At 36.3% G+C, this 24,905-nt stretch overlaps 1 protein-coding gene across 3 annotated transcripts in view; it reads right to left on the bottom strand.

Moving 5' to 3' along the window:
- The window catches only part of syt10 (synaptotagmin X), a 115,974-nt gene that overhangs the window by 22,921 nt on the left and 68,148 nt on the right, over positions 1-24,905 (bottom strand). For all 3 annotated transcript variants that reach the window (XR_005634709.1, XM_039761662.1, XM_039761663.1), the window contains exon 4: positions 10,398-10,518. Coding sequence is in view for 2 of the 3 variants with exons in the window: in XM_039761662.1 (XP_039617596.1) it covers positions 10,398-10,518 (121 nt within the window). In the remaining variant the exon portion in view is untranslated. The remainder of the gene's footprint in view (positions 1-10,397; positions 10,519-24,905) is intronic.

The raw sequence follows: 24,905 nt of genomic DNA, 5'->3' as shown, positions 1-24,905 counted from the left end.
GTGATGATATATGCAATGTGTGTTTTTAGTCTTCTTGTACATCCACTTTTGGCTTTGTCTCCTTTTTGTACAATTCTCTTAAGAGAAGATAGAAAGGTTTGAAAATAGTATTCACAGTAATACACTGTTGCTAAGCAACAGCTTTTATTAAAAATTACATTCACAAATATGTGCAATGAGACAATTTAATTCTCTCTTTGATGAAAATTTATTTTAAACAAGGTTTATCTCATTTATATCATTAAAAATCTTAAATTCAGAAGCAAAACATGAAATCTTCCTGGGTAAAGCAGCTTTATGGGAGAACCTGGCTGTAAATGGTCTACTTTCCATTGTTTTCTTTTAAAATCATGTATTTTGAAATTTATGCAAAGTCTAGATATGTTTCACTATATTATGTGCAATCTTGTTTTATTAATTAATTTTAATTAATACCATCATTGGCTATAAAAGAAACTATACTAATAAGAACATTCACAGTACTTTAAGAAACCTTCCACTATCCCACAATATCACAGTTCTAAATGTGTTACTGAAATTCTAGCAGAAATGTAGATATCAATTGAAAATTAAAATCAAAATAATGGCAGCATAATATGAACTCATATCTATGTCATATCTTCCACTGGGATGGCTATTTAAGTAATATTTTAAAAACTAAAACCTATAAACACTACTTTTATATCAAAGAGAATATGAATATACTAAATATTCACTCACTAGGAATTAAGCTGTCCTGCCTACTGAAATCTTTAACACAAAGTCAGACATCAGTTTTTTTTTACTGAAACCCAGTTGAATATATAGGCTGGTCTAGATCTAATTATGCAATTTTCATTACGTTATAACTGTCCTGGGGCCTCATGTATAAACGGTGTGTACGCACAGAAATGTTGCGTAAGAACTTTTCCACGTTCAAATCGCGATGTATAAAACCTACACTTGGCGTAAAGCCACGCACTTTTCCACAGTACCTCATGCCTTGTCGTACGCAAGTTCTCCGCTCGGTTTTGCAAACTGGCGGCACCCAGCGTCAAAGCAATGGTACTGTTCTTGTGTGATTACTCATTATTTTCATGACGCGGGTTTATAAATACACAGAAACTAACCGCATATTGTTTATTAGTGTAATTCATCTGATTGTAATTAACTCGTAACAATATAATGGTCCAGGGAACAGCCATAGTATTCCAAATACCATAACTGCTTTAGCATTGTTACTCTCACTTCTTCTTCTTCTTCTTCTTCTTTCAGCTCCTCCCGTTAGGAGTTGCCACAGCGGATCATCTTTTTCCTTATTACTCTCACTGCACGACTCGGAGTATTGATATCACTATATCTGAGTGTGAATCAGAGCAGCAGCTGATCGGAAAGAGAATTATCGGTATACAGCTTTAAGGACACGCTGTCTCAGCCACTGCAAAACGTTTTAAAACCTTTCCTGTACAGGCCTCGCGGTTCAAAACAGTTTAATCCCAAGAACTTTAAATGCACTCAATCAATTGCTCCTTGTAGAACGGTTTGTACTTATAAGTACAATCACCCCACTGTAAACTTGCACTACAGTTATAATATTACACAACCTGAGTCACTATATAAAGCGCGTATTTACATATGATGACGATATCATTTTTAAGGTGAAATGCAGCAAAATATGTTTGTTAAATTATACACATAAAACTTTAACTTCATTTAAATAATCTATATTCTTCACTGGGAGTGTCGTGAAGGATAGAATAATTAAACATGTACTGCGAAGATATTTCAATGTTCTTTAAACGTTTTGAAGAATCGGCGCTAAGCTTACAGATGGCTTAACGTCTATTACAGAGCTGATTGTATGGCGATCGGTTACTTGGGGAAAGAAAAGCAAGGACTCTTGGGCGGCCACGCCAATATATATTGAATATAAAACAGAAAGAGAAAATAACAACACAGCTAAAAACGCAGCGACAAATTTCGACAAAAGATAAATGCTTGTCATGAGCACGAGGCTCATGAAACACATGTTTAATAATGTGCTTTAGCTCCTATCATCATGAAAATGACATCACGTATACATCTCAGTATTTTAGTTATTCAGAGAGCTGTAATATCACAAATGTAATGGACTCTGTGTCCAGTTGGAGGAAGAGAGAGAGTTTAAGAAGCAAGTAGTGATTCACACACATAGAGCACATACGAGTAGATCAAATACAAAACAAAGCATTTAACATGCTACTTTAATTACGATGTGATTTGAGAAACTGGTTAATTAAACGATTTTAAGATGAAGTTTATAATGTTCTACTAAATGACAAAATAAACTACGTGATTAAAGTGGAAATGTCGAGATTGAAGTTGACATTTCGTGCTTTTTCCCCACTGTGTGCCTTTTTTCTCTGTTCCCTTAATAAACTTTCATATGACACTCAGACAGTGGGCTTACAACTCTTCTTTTCACGTCAACTTTGATATGTGACTTCTTTTTTATTTCCGGCACTGTGTGATTTTGTGAATGTGAGCTTTCAAGTTTCTCCAACACGCTATGTCACTCGATCAACTTCATTTTGTTGATTATCCATCCATCCATTTGCTAACCCGCTGAATCCGAATAGGGTCACGGGGGTCTGCTGGAGCCAATCCCAGCCAACACAGGGCACAAGGCAGGAACCAATCCTGGGCAGGGTGCCAACCCACCGCAGGACACACACAAACACACCCACACACCAAGCACACACTAGGGCCAATTTAGAATCGCCAATCCACCTAACCTGCATGTCTTTGGATTGTGGGAGGAAACCGAGCGCCCGGAGGAAACCCACGCATACACGGGGAGAACATGCAAACTCCACGCAGGGAGGACCCGGGAAGCGAACCCGGATCTCCTAACTGCGAGGCAGCAGCGCTACCACTGCGCCACCGTGCCGCCCTTTGTTGATTATACCACGGTTTATTTGAACAAATAGTATGTTTTTCCTTTGCCTCCACTAGGTATTCGCTGAAATTCTTATATTTTCCCCGTGCTTTTCCCATTGTCTTTTCACAGAAGGCTGTGCTTAAGGGCGATTTATATTGATTTGCATATTCAAATAGGCGTACTTCTGGAAGGTTTTGAGGCGTTACATAATGCGCGTGCACGAGCGTTAGTTTTCACGCTGATCGGGATTTATGTAAAGGAAGAACGTGGAAGTTGGAGTACGCACAGATTCCTGCATCTGGATTTTTCTGTGCGTAAGCACATTTCGGCTTTTGTGCTTACGCCATGTTATAGTGCGAGTTCTGCACAGCGTTATACATGAGGCCCCAGGACTGTCGAGAAGTGTGCGAACTGACGACATGAAGAATCGGGGCCCTCCTCACTCACGTGTCTGGCTCAGAGCATAACCTTAACACCGCTTAGTTAGCGAACGAGAGAACTACTTAACAGATTTAATTTTTTTTTTCTATAATTTGCTTGAACATTCCAATTGATTTTGCGACTTCTCTCATTGCACTAAGAATCACAGTTCGCTTGCAGGAGCAATATATATTTGTACTAATCCGAGACAGAGGCTATGGGCAGAGGTTAAGGAGGAAAAGTGGCGTCAGGAGTAGAGACCTGGGTGGGGCCCTCCTTACTGTCCTGTTTTACTAATATGCAGGTTAAGCCGCGGGGGATGGCTAGTAACAATATAAAATGCAAGTATAGATAAGTAAATGGGTCACGAAATATGCCGTTTGTTCCTTATTCCTTTATGTCACTCAGTCATTTTCAATTGGCTTTTTATTAATACCGCCAAAGCACCTAACCTGCATGTCTTTGTATCATGGGAGGAAACCTTGGTAGACATTGGGAGAACTTGCAGAATTCCATAATTAATTTTATTATGTATTTATTGTCATATTTCACAGTTCTTTGGTTTATTTTGCTTATTTATTTTTGTCTAAAATATTCCTCTATTATAAGGGTGTAACATTCTCTACACTCAGTAGGTAATCTAACTCAGTGCTTCCATATCAAAATCATAAGAGCTAAAATAAATTCGCTTAAAAGCAGTGCCATCATGAGGGGAGCTGCTTCAGAAGTTTATATTGTGTAAAGCCCCCATGCTTTACGTCTGTTTTGTGTTTTTTTTATTTATTCATATCCTCCTGGGGGCATCATAATTCTGTGTCTCCCACTTCCCTCCCAAAATCCGAAGGTTGGGGACATTCTGCAACATCTTTCTCTCCTATACATGTATAACAAACATCTGGACACTCAGCTAAGACATTATATAAAGTTTAAAATACTACACCGTAAATTTGTTAATTTCATACTCTCACTTTTTATTTTTAATTGCATGTTGTCACTGTTTAATTAATTTCATTATGTCTGTTTTATTTTGTTTTTTGCGTTTTGCCCTTTGGAGCCACAGTAAGAGGGCTAAGTATGAAGTAGCGATTATCTTGTGCATCCAAGGACATATGTTTGACAGTTTATTCACGCATGAAAATTGTACTCGTCATTTTCAGAATAAAGCGTATGTTTCAGAAGTGCAAGCGTATTTTTAAGGAGAAGGGTAATTTTCAGAACCACAAGCATAATTGACACGTGTGAAATGTAACTTTGACTTAAATTATTACAAGTTATTTATACTCCGTAATCAGTCCTCTCCCAATTTCTACCACATCTTGCTATCAGTTGCTGGTATTTGGTGTACCTTGGAGTGAATGTAGCATCACTAATGACCCATTGTCAGATGTTCATGATTTTCTAGGGTAATTACCACTATTCTCTGTGCTGTAATCCATTGATTTAAGACAGTGCAATCCATGACTAACATAAGGAAGAAAGAATTTTATCATTGAAAAAATTAAAACTAAACGTATACTGTATGTTTTTATGTTTCAAAACTTCATTTATTTTTTTTCTACTGACATTTCAGCATTATGTTTTATGTTGTAGTGATGTCTATATCAACTATATCGGTAATTGAGTAATAGACTCAACAATTAGTCAAGTAATCTGGTAAACAAATGATATATTAAAAGTCAATGCAAGTAAATTTATTATTATGGCCCTCGTTTGTCTTCACAGCTTGCCAAAATGGCTGCTACACAAAAGAGAAGATGGAGTATCTTACTGCTTAACTAATAGCCTTTTATCCAATAAAAATAATACAGTTGCTTGTTTGTAATACATTTAAATGTATTCAGCGTAGCTCTAGCTTTTACTAATTCAATTGCATGCTTTCATAAAGAAATTCATATTAAAGCAACAACCATTCTTCTACAGTCAAATATCTCAAATCTGACCTCAATATCAATTTTCAAAACACTCTAAACTAGTGAGCTATGCAGATAAGCAGCCTTCATTATAACCAGCAGTTCAGGCTGTCAGTAAATGGGTACATGTTTTATTTGCATTCTCTAAAAGATTATGCAGAATTACTAAAGCGAAGCCCTGCAGTTATTTTGCATACAGGCATAACATAAAATCCTTTATCTAGGCACCTTGTCTGCCTTACAAATGCCCCCCATGCATAGCTCTGTGAGAAGTACATTCAGACTAGTCTTGAGCCATCTGCTGGCATGTCCTGAGATTACAGAAGTCAAACAATACTTTAAGTTAGGAAATATTTTTGAAAGCCTGTACTATTTAGAGCTGATGCTGATTATTGAATTAGTTAGGTGATTATATCTTGCCTGAAGAAGGGGCCTGATTTGCCTCAAAAGCTTGCATATTGCAATCTTTTTAGTCAGCCAATAAAAGGTGTCATTTTTGCTTGACTCCTCACTTAAGTTAGGAAAGTAATTAAGATGTGTTCATGTGTTATGGAAAGTTTCAGAGAACCATTATACATATTTATAAGGTTGGTTGGTAGAATTTTGCAACCTGGTGAAAAAAACAAACAAAATAAAACAGTTGAGAGCCTGTAGTAGGAAATAATGATGATTTGGGGTCAGACAACCAGCGAGAAGCTATATTTTTTCCTCAACCATGAGGCTAGAATCCATTCATTAGCACATGAAAATAGTTTGTCAGGGATGCCAGGGGCAACGACCTGGCCGGTACGCCTTGAGGGACCGGAAGAGGGTCTATGTCCACCCTGGATCACGTGGGGGCCGCCATCCTGGTTGCTTTGGGGGCCACAGGGCTTACAGCCCAACCCTGTAGAGACCCGTGGTCACTGCCAGGGGGCGCCCCAATGCCTTGGGGACCCTGGACCTCAGCACTTCCACCACACCAGGAAGTGCTGGGGGGGGAAGAGGAGCAGGGACACCCGGAGAGCTTCCGGGAGAACAGCCGGCACTTCCGCCACACTGGAGTGTGTCCAGGGAGGAGTGCCGGGATACACCTGAAACCCATCCGGGATGAAATAAAAGGGGCCGTCTCCCTTCATTCGTGGCTGGAGTTGGGTGGAAGCAGGACAAAGCAGGAGAGAGAGTGGAGGCGGCCCGAAGAGGAAGGCATTGTGTGGCCAGGACTGTGTGGGGGTTCGTGTGTGCACTTGAAATTATTGTAGTTAATATTGTGAATAAACGTGTGGTGGTGTTTAACAACACGTCTGCCCGGGCCGCGTCCACAAGTTCTAAATGTGTATGAATTTGCTGTATTGTTAAAGCTAAGAGCATTGAGAACAGAAGGAAATATCTACAGTTGGCATATATTCATGCCAAAAATAACTTGACAAATCTGTAAAGTAAGTAGAATAATACAACTATACACACAGTTTGAAGTTAGCCAAAGCTCCACTTGCATCATTAGGGAAGTTTTAGGTGAAACCTAGATTTGACTTTTTAGATATTGCTGCATAGTCATTCTATGTTGGGAAGTTAATTTAGTTTTGCAGTGTTGGCAGACTACATAATTCTCTCTACAATGAAATGCTACAAACACTCTGACACTTTATGACACCTTCAGATGGAAGCCTCATCCATGCTTTATTTGCCTTCTGCCATTTCTCGACTACTCAAGGAGATAAATTTTAATTGAGGACTTTTTTTAATCAAGTTACCTGATTACTTGTGACACCCCTATTTTATAGTATGTCTTTTTGCTTTATTTTTGAATGATGTGGTATTTTAATTAGTGTACAGCTTGGGATTTTCAGGAGAGGTGTGCTCAGAATAAATTAAAATTAATGACTTAAATTGAAAATTTTTTGTTTTGCCACATTTTCACCCAGATTTATTATTCTCCTTCTTATATCAGATTTGAGTGCTTGATACTTTAATCAAGAGTGTTACTCTTTTTATCTTGTCATATCTGACAGACAGCTTCCTTGACATTACTCTTTTGACACGTTAAGGGTATGTGACTTCTGTTATCTTAAAAGTCTTCCCTCTTGGCTGTTTCTATTTCATCTTGCAGGTCTTATGAGCATGCTGCTTATAAGGTTCTTGTTTTTATTTTTATTCTTTCTCCTTGTTGTGATCTACAGTTCTACTCACTAGAACCTTGTCCGCACCTTTTAATTCATGGAATTTCGTTATGTACTATTCTAATTGTTAATGACTATAACATTAACGTTAGCTCCCCTTGTGTTCTAGCTGAACATTCTTTTATGCTCCTCACATTTTTCATCTCAATTAGACACAATATTCTCTCATTCAATCTGCCTGTCACACTTATGTTTCAAGGAAATCCTCCTACCGACATTACATCAGAAAAACATCACAGTCTTTTTCATTTTTTTTCAATTGAGTTGTGTTTATCCTTTCTCCTCTACTATGACAATAAGTACTGTACGAACAGTAATTTTCATATTAATTAGTTATGTGTTATTCTGTAAAATACCAACATTATTAGTGCTTTACCTGTAATAAGCATACTCTAATATATATAATGCTAAATTATTTTATGTATTTTAAAGATTCATTTCTTTTATTTTTCCTAATTTATTAACGGCAGTCCAAATGAGTCTACCAGGGTATTTGATATGTAGATATTTTCTTTTTTTTTTATCCTTGCCATTTTCCTTTTATTTCAGTTACTTTGAGAATTACTACTGATTTTTTCCCCACCAACTGAAGCTGCTTAACACTGTACTTATAAAATGTCAAAGTAAAACCCACCCATCCAACCCTAAACTACTTCTTGTGCCTACTTGATCCAGCTTAGGGGGGGCAATAAGTTGGAACCTATGCTGGCAAAATCAAATGTAAGACAGGAATCAACCCTAGACAGAGTTCAAGTCGACTCTATGAAATGATAGACTACGAGAGACACCCATTTTTTCACCAATATTGAGCCAATTCATATTTGGAGAAATTAACCAAACCTGCATGTCTTTGGAAGGTGTGAACAAGTTCCATGTGGCCACAATCAGAATGTGCAGACTTACTGTTTTCAGAATGACTATCAAAGTGAAATGTAATTATGAACTCATGTAAATAATTTCATAAGAAGATATTGATTTTCTGCCAGAAACACTTTTATATAGGAGATAAAAATATAGAATTTAGAGAAGCAAAATTAAATAAGGCTGGGATAGATAAATCTCCACTCTAAACCTTTGGGGGTATGTCTATTCATTTTCCTGTGTATTATTCCTTGATAGCTTATTGCTGGCTACATAAAATGGCCTGTATTTGATATAGCGCCTAACTAGAGTTCAAGAACCCCCCTAGGCGCTTTACAACACAACAGTCATTCACCCATTCACACACACATTCATACGCTGGTGACGATAAGCTACTATGTAGCCACAAGTAAAAAAAAGTTAGAAAACTACATGAAGCATTGCTAATTCTAGATTTTCAAATGGGACAACAGTAACTTTAGACTTAGTAACTTAGTAAATTTTATATGTCCACTCAATTAGTATCCAGTAATTCCTAATTTTAGGATAAGTACAATAAATCTATCTAATTTACGGTCTTAACCCAACCTCAAAATTGCTGGTCCTCGATGTCAACCTTACATTTTATGCCAGTTTAACCAGAGATTACTTAAAGGTTCATAAAGTAACCCACACATGGTTATTTTTTAATTGACACTCCAAGGCGGAACTCTGTTTTCTTTAATAAACCACACTTACTCCCAAATTGATAATTTCTTTTGTGTTCCTCTGCCATTTTAATTTCAGACCATGTTCTATTTATTCTGAAAATGACAATCTTCCTTGCACATGATCTCTTTTAAGTATGTCTTGACTCTTAACAGATAGATTTCGTTTTTATTGAGAATAACTTCACAACAGGTATTTCATGCACAGGAGTCGCTAAAGGAATACCTAAGAGGACAGGTATACTGCTCCACATAAGAGAAGAAGCAACAAAGAGAATATTAGGATTGATAGAGCTCATCTCAAGACTTGAAGAAGAATATTCACAACTACCCTACTTGGATCATTATGAGAAACATCTGGCACTTAGACTGAGTTTACTTTTCTTCTAAAAAATAGCTGTATGGAATAATTAATTTAATATTATTTACATTAAAAATATGGTGGAACATAAATGAGATTTTAGAATTACAAACACATATGAGGGAGGGAAGTTGGTAATCTTACTCCTGAAATTAGTTCCATAAATGGATAAGAAACTACAGTACTAAAGAAAATTAAACAATCACAGCATATTATGGAATATTGGTTTTATTAAAAGCCAATAGTAACCAAGTTTAGATATATAGTTTCCTTAACAAAAACCTGAAGGCTATCAATCTTATAAGCACATTTGCTTAGAGTTTAGAGATGAAAAATTCTATCAGAAAAATCAAACTTTCATGGATATGGCTCTTTTTCCATCCAGGGAATATTAAATTATAGATTTGGCAGAATGTGCTTATGCTGATATGTTACTGCCTCTTTAGGTGCATGCAGAATATTCTGTTTCGTAACAAAAGAAGTTCTCGGCTTACTGTCTTCTATAGTGAATCACAAACATTAGTGCTTGATATACGTCTTTTTGTTGCCCCTGGGATGGACAATTTGCCGCAACTACCAACCACAAGCAATGCATTTAAAGAAGCATGCCATGATTTGTAGAATAGCTGGGCTTATCTAATCCCAGCCAACACAGGGCACAAAGCAGGAAACAAACCCCGGGCAGGGTGCCAGTCCACCGGAGGGCGCGCACACACACACACACACACACCAAGCACACACTAGGGACAATTTAGAATTGTCAATGCACCTAACCTGCATGAGTACCCGGAGGAAACCCACGCAGACACGGGGAGAACATGCAAACTCAAACCCGGGTCTCCTAACTGTGAGGCAGCAGCGCCACTCACTGCACCACCGTGCCGCCTTGGCTTAACTCAGAACCACATTTCACTTTTCAATACCTATTCACTTACATATATTACAGATTAATAGAATGTTTATTCATCTATTCACTTATATTCTTGTATTAATATGATCCTTATCTTTATTGCTTTGTAATCACTTTGACAAGTTATATAACAGACTAAAAAATACATGAAAAAATAAATAAAATAATACCTGAAGAGCCAGTGATATCCATTGCCTTAAGATTTCTGCATTTAATCACAGTCAATGTCATTCTACCAGCAGTTGGTAGGTAGCACAAAGAATACATGATTTCTCCCAAATCAACACTTTCCTGCAACCAAAAAAGAATGTATTATCATTAAGTGTATTGACTGTTCCATCTGTGATTATTCTGAAGTAGACTAATTACATATAAATAGTACTTAAGTATATTAATTGCAGATTGTCTGGTTTTATAAATACAGTACAATATAATGTAAGGAAGGCACAGTGGCACAGCAGATAAGTGTTAAAAAGATCAGAACAATATATTTCAGAATATAACTTTATTTAAAATTTTACTTAAAATATTTTTTAAATTCTTTTTTCACTATTCTAAATTAAAAGGTCATACTGATAATATATACTGTCTAAGCCATTTGGTGTGTTTGACCTTCACAATAGATAAGTGCTTCTCATTTTCTGTAATATAAATGTTATGTGCTGTAGTTTTTTGCCTTTTTTATTCATTTCTCTGTTGTAGGAAGGCTAAACATTTCCTTTATTGCTGTTATAGGCATACTGCATTTAACATTCGAGCCTAATGGCTTTTTTACTTTGAATTATCTCAGTCATTGATAGTTCTAATCCTGCCTTGACAGAGTACACCAACCTAAAGCAGGAAAGAGACACATCACAAAAATGAATTTGTATAGTACAATAAACACAACATCAACACCTCTTCATTGGTTACTTCAAAACATGTGACATTATAATTTTAATCAAGAAAATATCCATCCATCCATTATCCAACCTGCTATATCCTAACTACAGGGTCACGGGGGTCTGCTGGAGCCAATCCCAGCCAACACAGGGCGCAAGGCAGGCAACAAACCCTGGGCAGGGCGCCAGCCCACCGTGGGGCTCACACACATACACATTTAGAATCACCAATACACCTAACCTGCATGTCTTTGAACTGTGGGAAGAAACCCACGCAGACACGGGGAGAACATGCAAACTCCACGCAGGGAGGCCCGGGAAGCGAACCCGGGTCTCCTAATTGAAAGGCAGCAGTGCTACCCACTGTGCCACCATGCCGCCCAGGTTTGAATAAATGAGCAAATGAGTTACATTTGCTACTGTTGAAACCTCCCAGAGCTTTAAGCCCAAAATAGCTCTGATTTCAAATGCATTATGTCATGGCTTCTTTTAGGAGCATTCGCATATAATAAGAAAAGCACATATTGTAATATACTGTATTGTATCTGCCTGCATAAAACAACTCATCTTGCAGTGTACTGATTTTGTTCAAATCTGGCACACTTAATCTTTAAGGAAACTTGTCAGGACTAGCAATGTCACAAAAACTGATACTTCAATACAAATTTGGTGCAAACGTTTAGAAAACATAATGGCACCAGCTTTTTTACAGTATCGGTAACATCAAGAAAGTTGGTACTACATTCATGTGTTCCTCCAAGTCGACAAATTACTTCAGAAGACATAATAATACATTAGAATAAAATGAGTAAAAGTTATATATAAAAAGGATCACAATGGTGATAACTACAGAACAACATCAACACAAGTAGACAGCAGAAAACATATCTAGGAATGCTGTGAACATGTAGAAATGCTTAGTGTTCACGAAGATGAATTTCAGTGCACTACTAGAAATGTACTTATTTAAAAACACACACACACACACACAGAGGCTTCGGTTATTGCTACGTTTAATCCATTACGGAATCCATTCAGACATAGATTTGTATGTGCTTTGAAACTGAAATTATTACCAGTCAAATGAGGTATAATCGTTTAGCTTGTCACACATTTGTAAGAGGAGATGAAAAGATAATAAAATAATTCTTGATAAATGGAGACTTTTGCATTTATTCTCTGATTGTAATGAACACTTCTACATCTGTCCAGTTGGCTTAGAGTTCAATGTTGCGGATTAGCGAGAGGGAACCTCACACACATCCACAGTTAAGAATATAGGACTGTGGGAAGAATGGCAGTGCTAACAACAGCTGTAGCATGTAAACATCAATGCAAAACTCAAACAAAGTGCCTATTTGGCTTGTCTACACTGGCAATGCCCCAGTTTAATTAGAAATTAAATGCTTTGAAGGACAAGGGACATCTCTCTAGTAATACATTTACTGTATTAATAGAGACGTGTAACTGCTGAAACATGTAGTTAGTGGGACAAAGAAAACAGCAAAGTTTATTGCTAAATAAGAATCTGCAAACACTGAATCTGTGTCATTCATTTGGTATTTGAAGGCAAACTACTGTTCATTAGTATAACCCATAAATGAAAGCACATCATATACAGTATGTGAAAGGTATGCTGAAGAATGTAATGCTGCCTCACAGTTATCTATATAAAAGCCAAATACCACTGACTTGAAATTTGGAATGTAGGTTACCCTTGGCACATAGGTGTTTGCTAAGAAACGGTTTTAAAAATTTAATGGTCCAAGCGCAAAATTCTTTATAATTTTTTAGACCTGTTTGTATGTCTGTCCGCTTTTTATGAGATAACTACTTAACAGATTTAGATTGGGTTTTTGTCTATAATTTGCTTGAACATTCCGTTCATTTTACAACTTTCTCATTGTACTAAGTATCATAGTTTGCTTGCGGTACCAATTTATTAGTGCAAATCCAAAAGAGACTCATTGGGCTGCGGAGAGGGGGGCAGGGCCCTCCTCACTCACGCGTCTGCCTCAGGGTGCAACGAGAGAACTACTTAACAGATTTATAGCTTTTTTTTCCCATAATTTGCTTGAACATTCCGGTTGACTTTGTGACTTCTCTTCAGAAGAATCATCATTTGCTTGCAGGAGCGATATATTTGCACTAATCCGAGACAGAGGCTGCGGGCCAAGGGGACAGGGAAGAGTGACGTCAGGAGTAGAGAGCTAGGCGGCGCCCTCCTCACTGTCTTGTTTCACTAATACGCAGGCGAAGCCTCAGGGGATGGTTAGTATTTATAATATAAGTTAAAGGTACAGATAACTATGGCCCAATTAATTTTCTAATTCTAGATTTGTACACAGACATGAGCAATAACATATCATGATCACTTACATAAGAAACCTTGAAAACAACAAAACAAAGGCTCTTCAACTCAAGTTATGAAATAAAGGAATCAAGTTTGATTTTACACAAGAAGCTTAAATGTTGGAACAAATGCAAAAAAGGAGGGACAAATTTGGAAAATTAAAGTAAGTTTCTGGCATTTAAAATTTGAGTCATCTGTTAAATATTACTCTTGAGTAATACTTTTAACAGCTAATGTTACTAACTTAACTGTGTGGTTAACTGATAAACCCGACTTTAAAAGCATGTTGTTACAAAAACTGCTTTGAAGAGTTTGTTTAAATGGAAATATCCTCAATGATCTTCAAATTCACTAATTCAACAGTATTCAGTGTGGAATTTAAGCAGTATTCTTCAGTTACTGGACAGAAAATGTGATAATAAATTTGGAAATGTGCACATACTATGATAAATCAGGATGTTTAAGATGATACCATTATTTATAAACCCAATGCTGAAATCTCTATTTATAAACCCTCCATTTGTTGCTACACTGGGGGATCCCTCCTCAACCACACATTAAAATTCAATCTCTGCATTGTATTTTAATATTTTTCTTTTACTCTTTTGATACTCACTCCTGAGGGCAAAAGAGTGAAACATTTCAAATCATAATTGTTAAAGCAAGTAACACCTCACTGCAGGATATAGGATGTGGCAGTATCAGATGTAGGAGGGACTGAGTGCTGCAATATAAGAAGGATATGAAATTAGACGTGTATTTATTTATTCAGCTCACTCATAAAGATATTCTTTGTTCAACATGGTAGTAATGTTGTTTATTTATTCAATAGCTGTGCTACCTGGCTTTGTAAGGGACATCTTCTAAGTCAATGGGCCTCTGTTATATCACTGTTGGTTAACTGGATGCATTATCCATCCAATTATATCCTAACTACAGGGTCACGGGGGTCTGCTGGAGCCAATCCCCACCAACATAGGGCACAAGGCAGGAAACAAACCCTGGGCAGGGTGCAAACACATACACAACCACACACTAGGAACAATTAAGGATCGCCAGTGCACCTAACTTGCATGTCTTTGGACTGTAGGAGGAAAGCAGATTACCCAGAGGAAACCCACGCAGACACAGGGAGAACATGCAAACTCTACGGAGGGAGGACCCGGGAAGTGAACCCAGGTCTCCTAACTGCGAGGCAGCAGTGCTACCCACTGTGCCACCGTGCCACCCGGGTTTCAATAAATGTCTGCCAAATAAATAAAAAGTTACTAAATACTTTTTCTCACTTAAAAGCACCATCCTGTTCTCATCTTATCGTATTCTGAAAACAGCATCTCCATCAGTTATATATAAAAAACACTGCACTTAATAATCAGTTATGGCTTGCCTCCATCAGTTAATTTGCATTTTTTTTTGCCATTTGTTTTTCAAGTTCAAAAACTGCTAATCATTGCTTGTTATTGTGAGGATATTCAGGTGAACACCACTACTGGCTGTTTTAAAAAAATACTGTTTTCAAAAACTCAAGGCTGTGCATTGAAAAAAAATAGTGTAATTAGTTTACCTCTAAACTTTTTTTTTTATATATAGGTGACACAGCAAAATGAAGTGCATACAGTACATGACAAAGGAATTACACTACCACTGTCTGGTTGTCTGTAACTCTCGTTTTCTAGATTATGTCCAATTTAACATCACAATAGGTAATGATAAGAAAATCTATATAAATGCTGTCAGCATGTGTGGTAAAAAGGGTATGCAGAGAATTACAATTTTCCACTATTTAACAATGACAAATATCAACAAATAAAAAATGTGTTGGTTAATATTCTTTTTTATACAATGTCAATTGTCAATCAAATCTGATGTTTTTCTTTTGGCAGGTTTTTTATTTTACTCCTAAATACTGATAAATCGAAATGTCCTTTCTTAGTGGATACCAACTGTCCCAGATGTTCCATCCTACGAAATTTCAGATTTTTAGCTAAACAGGAAAGAGTATTATTGATAATGAGTGAGTGAGTGAATCTACTTTGCACATTATATAAATGTGTGTGTGTGAACAGATCACCTATACTGTTCCAGAATGCAGAAGCAGGACTTGTTATATGTTTATAGCTTTATTTTTGGCTCTGCACCATCCCACAGCTATGAAGCGATTTACACAAACATTAGTCCCAGAAGCTCACATATCCTGCTCCTTGAAATCAAAGTGGGTAAATGATGTGAAATGAAAGTAATCATAAAAATTAAAAGTAACCTTACTTATGTAGAAATGTATGAAAGATGGCTACAGTGACTAAACAAGTACTCAGGATTTTCATCACACAAAAAACTCCCTTATGGATACATTGTGTAAAGTTTTTAATGATTCATCATTTTACTGACAATATAATTTATTGGCTAAGTGCCACAATGATCTGCTATCATGCTGGAATGAGGTCAACAATTGCTACTTAAGGATTCTGGTGCAGATTTTAAATCTCCATTGGTTACTTCTTTGAAAAATTTTAAGAAGTTTGAGGTAAAATTAGTCACACATCTTCCACATCCAACAGCTAACAATAGCACATGAATCTTTACATCACTTGACTTAGAATCTGCTGTCTATAAATGTAATTTCAGCCACATGATATTATAAGATAGTATTAAAAATATTTTACGTATACTATTAAAACACGAACATGCATTTTAACATCACTAACATCTAACATCACTGTTATTTCTGAATAGGACTCATTGTTAAAAAAATATGTAATGAACAAAATTATGATAACTAACTCTTTGATAAGTGACCAAAAATTTTTAAAATACTAAACAAGACTATGAATACACGTATGTCATTTATACATTTTCTAGCGTGTTTTTTTACAGCACCTCTCCCAGAAAACAATTTAGGTTTATTCATTTTTTATTACTTTTTATTTTACCTTATTGTCATACCAATGTAAGCTGCATGAAGTTTTTAGCTTATTTTTTTAAGCTAATACAAATGAAACTTCAAAGCAGATATATAAAATAAGGAAAACAATTTTCAACATTTCCCATCTTCCCACAAATGACCAACTTAGTAAAACACACTTGAACATATGTATCAAATCTTTTGGTCAAGATGTTAAGTGCATTTCACAGCTTGTAGGTAAGTACTGTTATGAAATATGGTATTCCAAGTCCAGACCTAAGTTGTTTGCCATATGGAAAGAAAGGGTACATGGTGTCAAAAAGTGCAATAGGCTGGTAAGATCTTAATGGCTATACATTTCAGTCCGAAGGAGCTATGGTAATTGATGGTGTGAATGTGGCAGCCAATGAATTTAGAAGCACCATGAATAAAGAAACAATCTATAGAAACGTCTTTTCCTTTTCAGAATTGCAATTCTGATCCATGATAGGGAAGGTTAAAAACACTTTATAAAACACTTGATGAAAATGATCATTGCTTTCTTTGTCATTCTTAACTTTTCAAACTAATTCAGAAAAAAAACATTCTGATGAAATTTCTAAATCACAACCAAATTGTTTACATTCCATGACTGGGTGCTAGAAATGATGCTGCTTCCAGACCTAAAAATTGTTTGCCACTTCTACAACTTGGCCATTACTACATAAAAGGGAGTGTAAAGTTTTGCATTTTCAAAAGTCCACCACCAATTCTTTTGCTTTCTTATTAAAATTTACATTAATTAGGATACATCTTTTGTTCAACTCTACTACAACAGTACTTCATGCAGACTCGTCATAATTTGTGATGAGCCCCTCAAGAGTGGTGTCAGCAGAAAAATTGACTATGCTTGCACAATTTGTTCATGGACAACAAAACAAAGGAGCAGTAATAAGATACAATCCTGAGATGCTCCTGTACTTAGAGAGAGGGACTTCAGATTCACCATTTGCTTCATATTTGAAAGAGTATCCAGCAGCCAATAAAAGAAGAAGTGATGGATACCGATTTCTATTAGCTTGACAGAAAGCTTGAGAGAATAATTTTGGTCTATGAAGTAAAAACAAAAAAGTCTCTAATTATGTCATAATAAACTGACATAACATCTGTGCAATTTTGTAAAGAAGTGATGCTAACACAGGGATTGTGAAAAATACTAGTTTTTCATTTATAATTTAATTATAACCTCAAGAAAACCACAAAATTAAGTGAATGATTATGTTAGTGAATTCTTTAACTAATCCAAAATTCTATAGTATCTGAAGCACTTTATTGAATAGCAATAGGCAACGAATCCATTCAATTGAACTCAAGATGAACATTTGACTGATACTACACTATTTCTGAATGTGTGGCACTCCATTTAGCATTTTTGTACAATTGATCCTGTCAACAATAATATACATACAGTGCGATTCATATTCTGTGAAGCAGATCATACACAAATTCTTAAAAAAATAATGAAAGATTGGTTCAAAGAATGCTTCAGTGAAACAAATCAATATTTTAGGACACACATTTAACACATTCACAAAGTACTTTATAAGTACATAGAACATATAAAATGTACGTGACCAAACAACAAAAACAAAGGAGATAAAATGGAATAGCACTAGATGATACTAAAATTGACATATCAAGCCAAATGGTCAAATTGGTTTGTTATGAATTCTATCAATATTCATCACTCTCATGTGACTAATATGCTAGTGGGTACTTACTAAGCATATTAAACATCTAGTCAGTTATTTAGCTGTGATTCAATGACTAGTAACAATGCTCAGACATATCAATGCTTATTAAGCATTTATGGAAGTGTAATAAACAGCAATATAGCTTTACCTCATGGATCTGAATTGGATAGGTTGAGTCTGAAAATGTTATCTTATTGTAACTTTGTTTTAGTAATGTAATATTTAAAACATAGTTAAACAAATATATTTTGAAAATCAAAAAAGATGTGTATTTATGTATTGGACAGTTAGTGTATCTTATGTATTGACCTTTAAATTAGAAGGTTTCCTGCTTCTGACTTATTATACAAACAGAAGCAAGTCACTAAGCCTGTATGTCCTCAAACTGTACAAAATGCACATGAAAAATTAATATGCATTGATCCTTCTAATGTGTTTGGGATGGTGTTCATTGTAGAAAAACATTATGTAAATTATGGCTACTTGAAGATGTACATTATAACTGATTATGAATTAATATGACTTAACCTAACTGAGCCCTAGCCTTAGCACATTGGAAATTAGAACATATTAAGAAATCAAATTTATGGATTCAATTTCTTGTTTTTTTTTTAAATCATTTACAAAATTACATTCATTTATCCAACGTGTTAAATGAATAATGTTTTAGAGTGTGCATATCATAGCAATAGGTGCTGTGAAGGACAGCCGGGTTCCATGCCCGGCAGGGACGCCCCTGCTGCTTATGTTCCGGGGGAGCCGCCATGGGCAGTCCAATACCTCCCCTGAGACGCTTGGTGGCAGCCTCCCGGGCCGACGGTGATTCCCCAACCGCCCGCAGGGCTCCATGGGAGATGGAGTCCTCCACAGCTGGGTTGGGGCCCAGGGTGGCCGCTGGGGGGGCTGTCTGCTTCCCACAGGCCGGCTGGACGAGTCTTCAGCCCCACTCAGGAGTGCAATTAGGACCAGGTGGTTAATCACCTGGAACACTTCTGGGTGGGCTATAAAAGAGCCCAGCCACCACCACTCGGAGAGCCAGAGTTGGGAGGAAGGAGACGAAGCTTGTCTGGGAGGAGTGGTGGAGCGAGGTGAAAAATTGTGTTTTGTGCTTGGTGATTTTGGGACTGTGTTTGGGCTGTGTGGCACGGGGAAGACGTGTCCCACAGCTGAAGAAAAATAAAAGTCATTGTACTTTTTATACGTGCCTCCGTGTCTTTCTGTGTCGGGTCAGGAGCCTATATAGCGCCTTTGTTACAGTGCTCATTATATTATCCCTTAATAATAGTTTTATCCTTCATTAAATCAATGCTAGTAAGTTTTTTATACATTCAAGTAGGCTTATTATTTACCTATTTGTCCATTGCTATGTAACTATTAGATGAAAAACAAAACATATGGGTGACCAAGCAGATATACAAATCATTATTTTACTGATATAATTTAATATTCATCTAGGTTTGAAGATATCAGGGTAATGGGATGATTTCCAATGTATTTGGAATTAAAATGTATCCCATCTAACTGAGCACCAAGTAATGTTAAATACATTTGTTTTACAATCCTAGTGCAGGCTGAAACATTTATTATATTGTATCAGTGCTTTTTTTGTCCTCCGTGCTTTCAACACTAAATAGAGCACACATAGTGGAAGATTATATGCCCACAAAATACACTTTACATTGATAGATTTACATTCCTGCTTTGGAGAGTTCTGACTCTACAAACCTGGAATCTCATAAAATTTCTCACAAGGAATAATTTGACTTCCAAACAAAAAGGACAGATGACAGTGAAGTTCAACTTGTCGTGACAGTTAGTGCATTATTCAAAAACAGCTTTCCAGGGATAATTATTAATGTACTATCAAAATACCCATGCTTTGCAGCGGCGAAGTACTGCCTCAAAATTTTTATTAAGAAGAAAATTAAACGTTTTTAAACTGAGGGAAAATATACCAATAATTATTTGTTATGGATCTCTTTGTATACCACATTGTGAGTTCAGCCCTCCGATTGTAATATGACCAAGCTGTACGCTGAGCTTACTCTTGAGCATGCAACGTACAGTTGGCCATGTGAACAGTAATCTTGTTTCAAATCTCACAGCTTGGATTGCTGCTGTCATAATCGGTTTGAGTTTCATGGTTCGTTTCAATTACGACAGTATTTGCAGGACTTGTGTTGAAGAGACATTCGGCATCTGTCAAGCGTTGTAAGTATACAACCGGTTTCATCGATAACTTCACATCCAGCTTTTGAGAGTTTAAACATTCATAAACATCAAAGTGTCCACTACTGAAATCGTCACCTGTGAATCTAAGATGTTTAAGAGGCATTGGCGGTTGTCGAAAGGTGTTAAATATTTGGCCATTTCGGTACACTTGAAAGCGACAACCGAACAATTCAGAGGCAGCCATCAACTCACATGCAGATGCATAGGTGAAGGGCTTAAGTATTTCACTCTTATTGTGCTCCTGTGTAGTATAATTATCTCCTGTACCATCATCAGTCCATACCTTGAACCTCTCCCAGTCATTCAATACATAAGACACAATGTTCCTCCGGATATCAAGAGTGAGCCTGATATGGCCGTGCAATATGTAACAAAGAGAATGGAAAAGGCAGGTGCCATCTCTGGGCATGGAAACCACTCGGTAAGTGACAGTTCTTTGATCGATGGTGATTACCTCGATAGACATGTTAATGTGGGTATGGTTGGAATGATAAAGGAAATGGGTACCTGAACAATGTAAAGTAAGTCTAAAATACCTACACAATAACTATAATCGTAATAAATGAACAATAAAACAGCGGAGAAGCCGTGGATTAAATTAAAAGGCTGTAGTTATCAGCAGAGAGACATGAATCCCGTGGCGTAACTTTTGTAAGTAAGCTGTAAGGAATGAGCCTGCCAAATTTCAGCCTTCTACCTACATGGGAAGTTGGAGAATTAGTGACGTTGGAAAGTTCAATATGGTGGCTGACAGTGGCGTCATACCACCGAAATAAGTATGTACATTAGTTTCGGTTAGCGCAGGGAAGCCCCCTACCAAATTTCGTGAAGATGGGGCCATAAATAAGAAAGTTCAACATGGTGGACGTTGTTGACCGTTATGCGTAGAATTTCGAAATGAAACCTGCTTAACTTTTGTAAGTAAGCTGTAAGGAATGAGCCTGCCAAATTTCAGCCTTCTATCTACATGGGAAGTTGGAGAATTAGTGACGTTGGAAAGTTCAATATGGCGGCTGACAGTGCTGTCATACCACCGAAATAAGTACGTACATCGGTTTTGGTTAGCGCAGGGAAGCCACCTATCAAATTTCGTGAAGATGGGGCCATAAATAAGAAAGTTCAACATGGAGGACGTGGCGGACCGTTATCAACCGTTATGACCGTTACGTGTAGAATTTCGAAATGAAACCTGCTTAAGTAAGCTGTAAGGAATAAGCCTGCCGAATTTCAGCCTTCTACCTACACGGGAAGTTGGAGAATTAGTGATGAGTGAGTGAGTGAGTGAGTGAGTGAGGGCTTTGCCTTTTATTAGTATACTGTAGATTAGTTATCACACTGACTTCCTATGTACAGTGGCGGCAAGTTTTCATTTCAATTTGATTTTCTACTGCTAATGGAAAAAAATGTTTTTGGCTTAAATTTACGTCACATTCTTTTAAAATAAAAAAAATAATAATACTTCTTTTACCCCTGAATATCCATATTCAGAGCTGACTATGACATAAAGGTGAACTAGGTGGTCACCTAGGGCGGCAATCGGTTTGGGTGTTAGTAATCTGTCAATCCATAACAAATTCTGCAATACTAAAGCTCTGACAAGATCCCCCATGGTTTTAGATTCAACAGACATTTTTACAACTCATATGAAAATCCCAATACCTCCTTTCTTTGATTTAATGTACACTTATACAATCCACACAGAAACTCCAAGGGGAACCATCTCTCTAAGGTTCTTAGTTTTTAATTCACATCTACCACACTCACTGGAACAATAACCTGTGACCAATTTTGTAACAGAGAAAAGCTGGTCAGCTTACACAACCCCAAGCTCTTCCATGTGATATCTGTGAAGCAAATTACTTGAAGACTGTGTTGTTTGGGTGCAACATTATAACCTTCACCTAGGGCAGCAAAAAAGCTAGAGCCAGTGCTGACTATATTCTAATAACTTTTTTTTAGCTAGCTGCAAATGAACAATGAGAAGAATGTAACAAGGTAATCAGTAATTAACCTGCAAACATGGGCTTGGTTGCATTTATATGTTCACTATCAGGGTCACTGTTTCATTAAAACATTTGTTCTGAACAAATATTTCCATGAATGCAGATGATACGCTACATTATACTTTTGACTCAAATTTCTCATTTTAGTATGTTTCTTACGAACACACTTATTCATTTGCCTAAATGTTTTGCTCTCTATATCAAAATGTTTTACTTATTTAGGAACCAACATTAGACAAACTTTTAAACATCTGTTTGAGTACAATTATTTACCCCTGGATAGTTACAAGCAAGATCTTGTCAACTGAAATAGTTGTAGACTTAATATGGCTATCTTTGCAAGGGGTAATAAAAAAAAAAATCAAAAATATATCACTAAACATTTCACTACAGCTCACTAAACTTTTATTTCAAGGTATTTAGATTTATAGGTAGGTGCCAAAATGTAAGTTATGCTGCTTAACAATATGTCTTCCCTCAGAATCCCATGCCTCCTATTTAATTTAAATCTTGTATTAGCATTTCAGAACTAAACAATTTTTAACATATTATTGGTGGATCAAAAGTTTAATAGGTAAAATATTGTGAAAACAGCATTTTAATGAACTAGTCCATGTTCCCCCTATGCAGCCTCCAGAATGTACAAAAAAAATGTAACATTATGATCTCAGTTGTTGGCTGCCTATGAACATTAAGGCACATCTCATGAGAATTCACCCAGACCTGAGGTAACATGATGTAACCATGTAATACTGAATCTCAATACTTACTTTATAGCAAAACATAAATATTACAAATATTATTGTATTGTGATTGTACTGTGGTGTCCTTGGCAATTGCTATTTGAAGTAGGCTGCTCATTAAAAGGATTTTACAAATCATTTTAAAGAGCACTGGAAATGATAGTTAAAATACTTTACTTAAATCTGTAGCTTTGAGACACACAATGGAGGAAACATTTGTTGTAACTGACTGTGCTACTCTTCTCCCTTATTTCATGAAAATAATCAGAAAAAGGAAACTGCTTATCAATGACAAAATAAATCAATTAAACTCAGCTTTAAGTCTGAATACACCTTCCACTAAACTATATGTTGCTATAATTCTTCTACCAAATTTTAATGCTGTACTGTATTCTGTTTATATATTTAACAGTAATGATCTTGAATCTACTAAACAGTGGAAAATTGAAATATATTTGTTTTTGCTGAAACATTTATATATATGCTTTTGTAAGCACTTTGAGGTTAGGGTTGTGTTTTTGCTCCCCATTTTCAAGCATTTTGTGCTCCATTTTTAATCATTAAGACAATGACTAATTATTTCTAAAATGAATTTAAGAAAAAATTCTTTTTTTGATAATATTGTACACTCAAGATGTGCAAATTCTGATAATATCATTAATGGTGCATGTGTCCTTTTTACTAAAAAGTTTTAAATGTGTTAATGTGTCATTTACTTTTATATTGCAACTTTACTTTAGAAACAATTTTTATAACATTTGATTTAGGACATAATATGAATATGTAGAAGTATGGCTATGAAATACAATTATTTTTTATGGTTTTGTGCATTTCTACCCAAACCCTAGGGCCAAAATGTAAAACTCCACCAATGCTATCAAATAAAAAAGGAGGGAAAGTCAACAGCAATGTTACCCTCTTAGGAACGGGTTAGCATGAGCAAAAATTTGTCTCTGTGAGGACTACTTATTATTATGCAAAATCTATTTGTATGCAATAATCTGAAAGGTTTATGCATTACAGAACTACACAAAATGTATTTATTAAAACTGCATAACCTTCTTCTTTCAGCTGCTACCATTAGGGGTTGCCACAGCGGATCATCTTTTTCCATATCTTCCTGTCCTTTACATCCTGCGCTGTTACATCCATTGCCTGAATGTCCTCTCTCAACACATCCATAAACCTTCTCGTAGGACTTCCCCTTTTCCTCCATTCTTAACATCCTTTTCCAAATATATCCAGCTTCTCTACTCTGCACATGTCAAAAACCAACATGATCTCACCTCTCTGACTTTGTTTCCAAACTGTCCAACCTAAGTTGACCCTCTAATGTACTCGTTTCTAATTCTATCCATCCTTTTCACACCCAATGCAAATCTTAGCATCTTTAACTCTAACACCTCCAGCTCTGTCTCCTGTTTTTTGGTCAGTGCCACTGTCTCCAACACACATAATAATAAAAAAAAATAATACATTTTATTTATATAGTGCCTTTCCCTTGCGCAAGGCACTTCACAGAGTTTAAGAAAGAACTGCAGGGTATACAGTATATAGCATTGTATTAAACCAGATAAATACATAAAGAAGAGTAAGATAGTAAATTTAGAGAAAAAAACCTAACAGACAACATAATGGATGGTCTAGCACATACACACAGGTTACATGAGCATCTTGATATAGAGGTGAACTGAAAGAAGGGTAATAAAGTCAAGTAGAGCTAAAAGCCTTCCTGAACAGATGAGTTTTGAGTTGTTTTTTAAAAGAATTCATGGAGTCAGCTGATCTAATTAATTTCGGTAGGTCATTTCAGAGTCTGGGCGCTATACAG

The sequence above is a fragment of the Polypterus senegalus genome, chromosome 8 (assembly GCF_016835505.1).
Source record: "Polypterus senegalus isolate Bchr_013 chromosome 8, ASM1683550v1, whole genome shotgun sequence".
Lineage (NCBI taxonomy): Eukaryota > Metazoa > Chordata > Cladistia > Polypteriformes > Polypteridae > Polypterus > Polypterus senegalus.
Note: the sequence above shows the minus strand (reverse complement) of the source record. Positions and strands in the feature narration are given on the sequence as shown.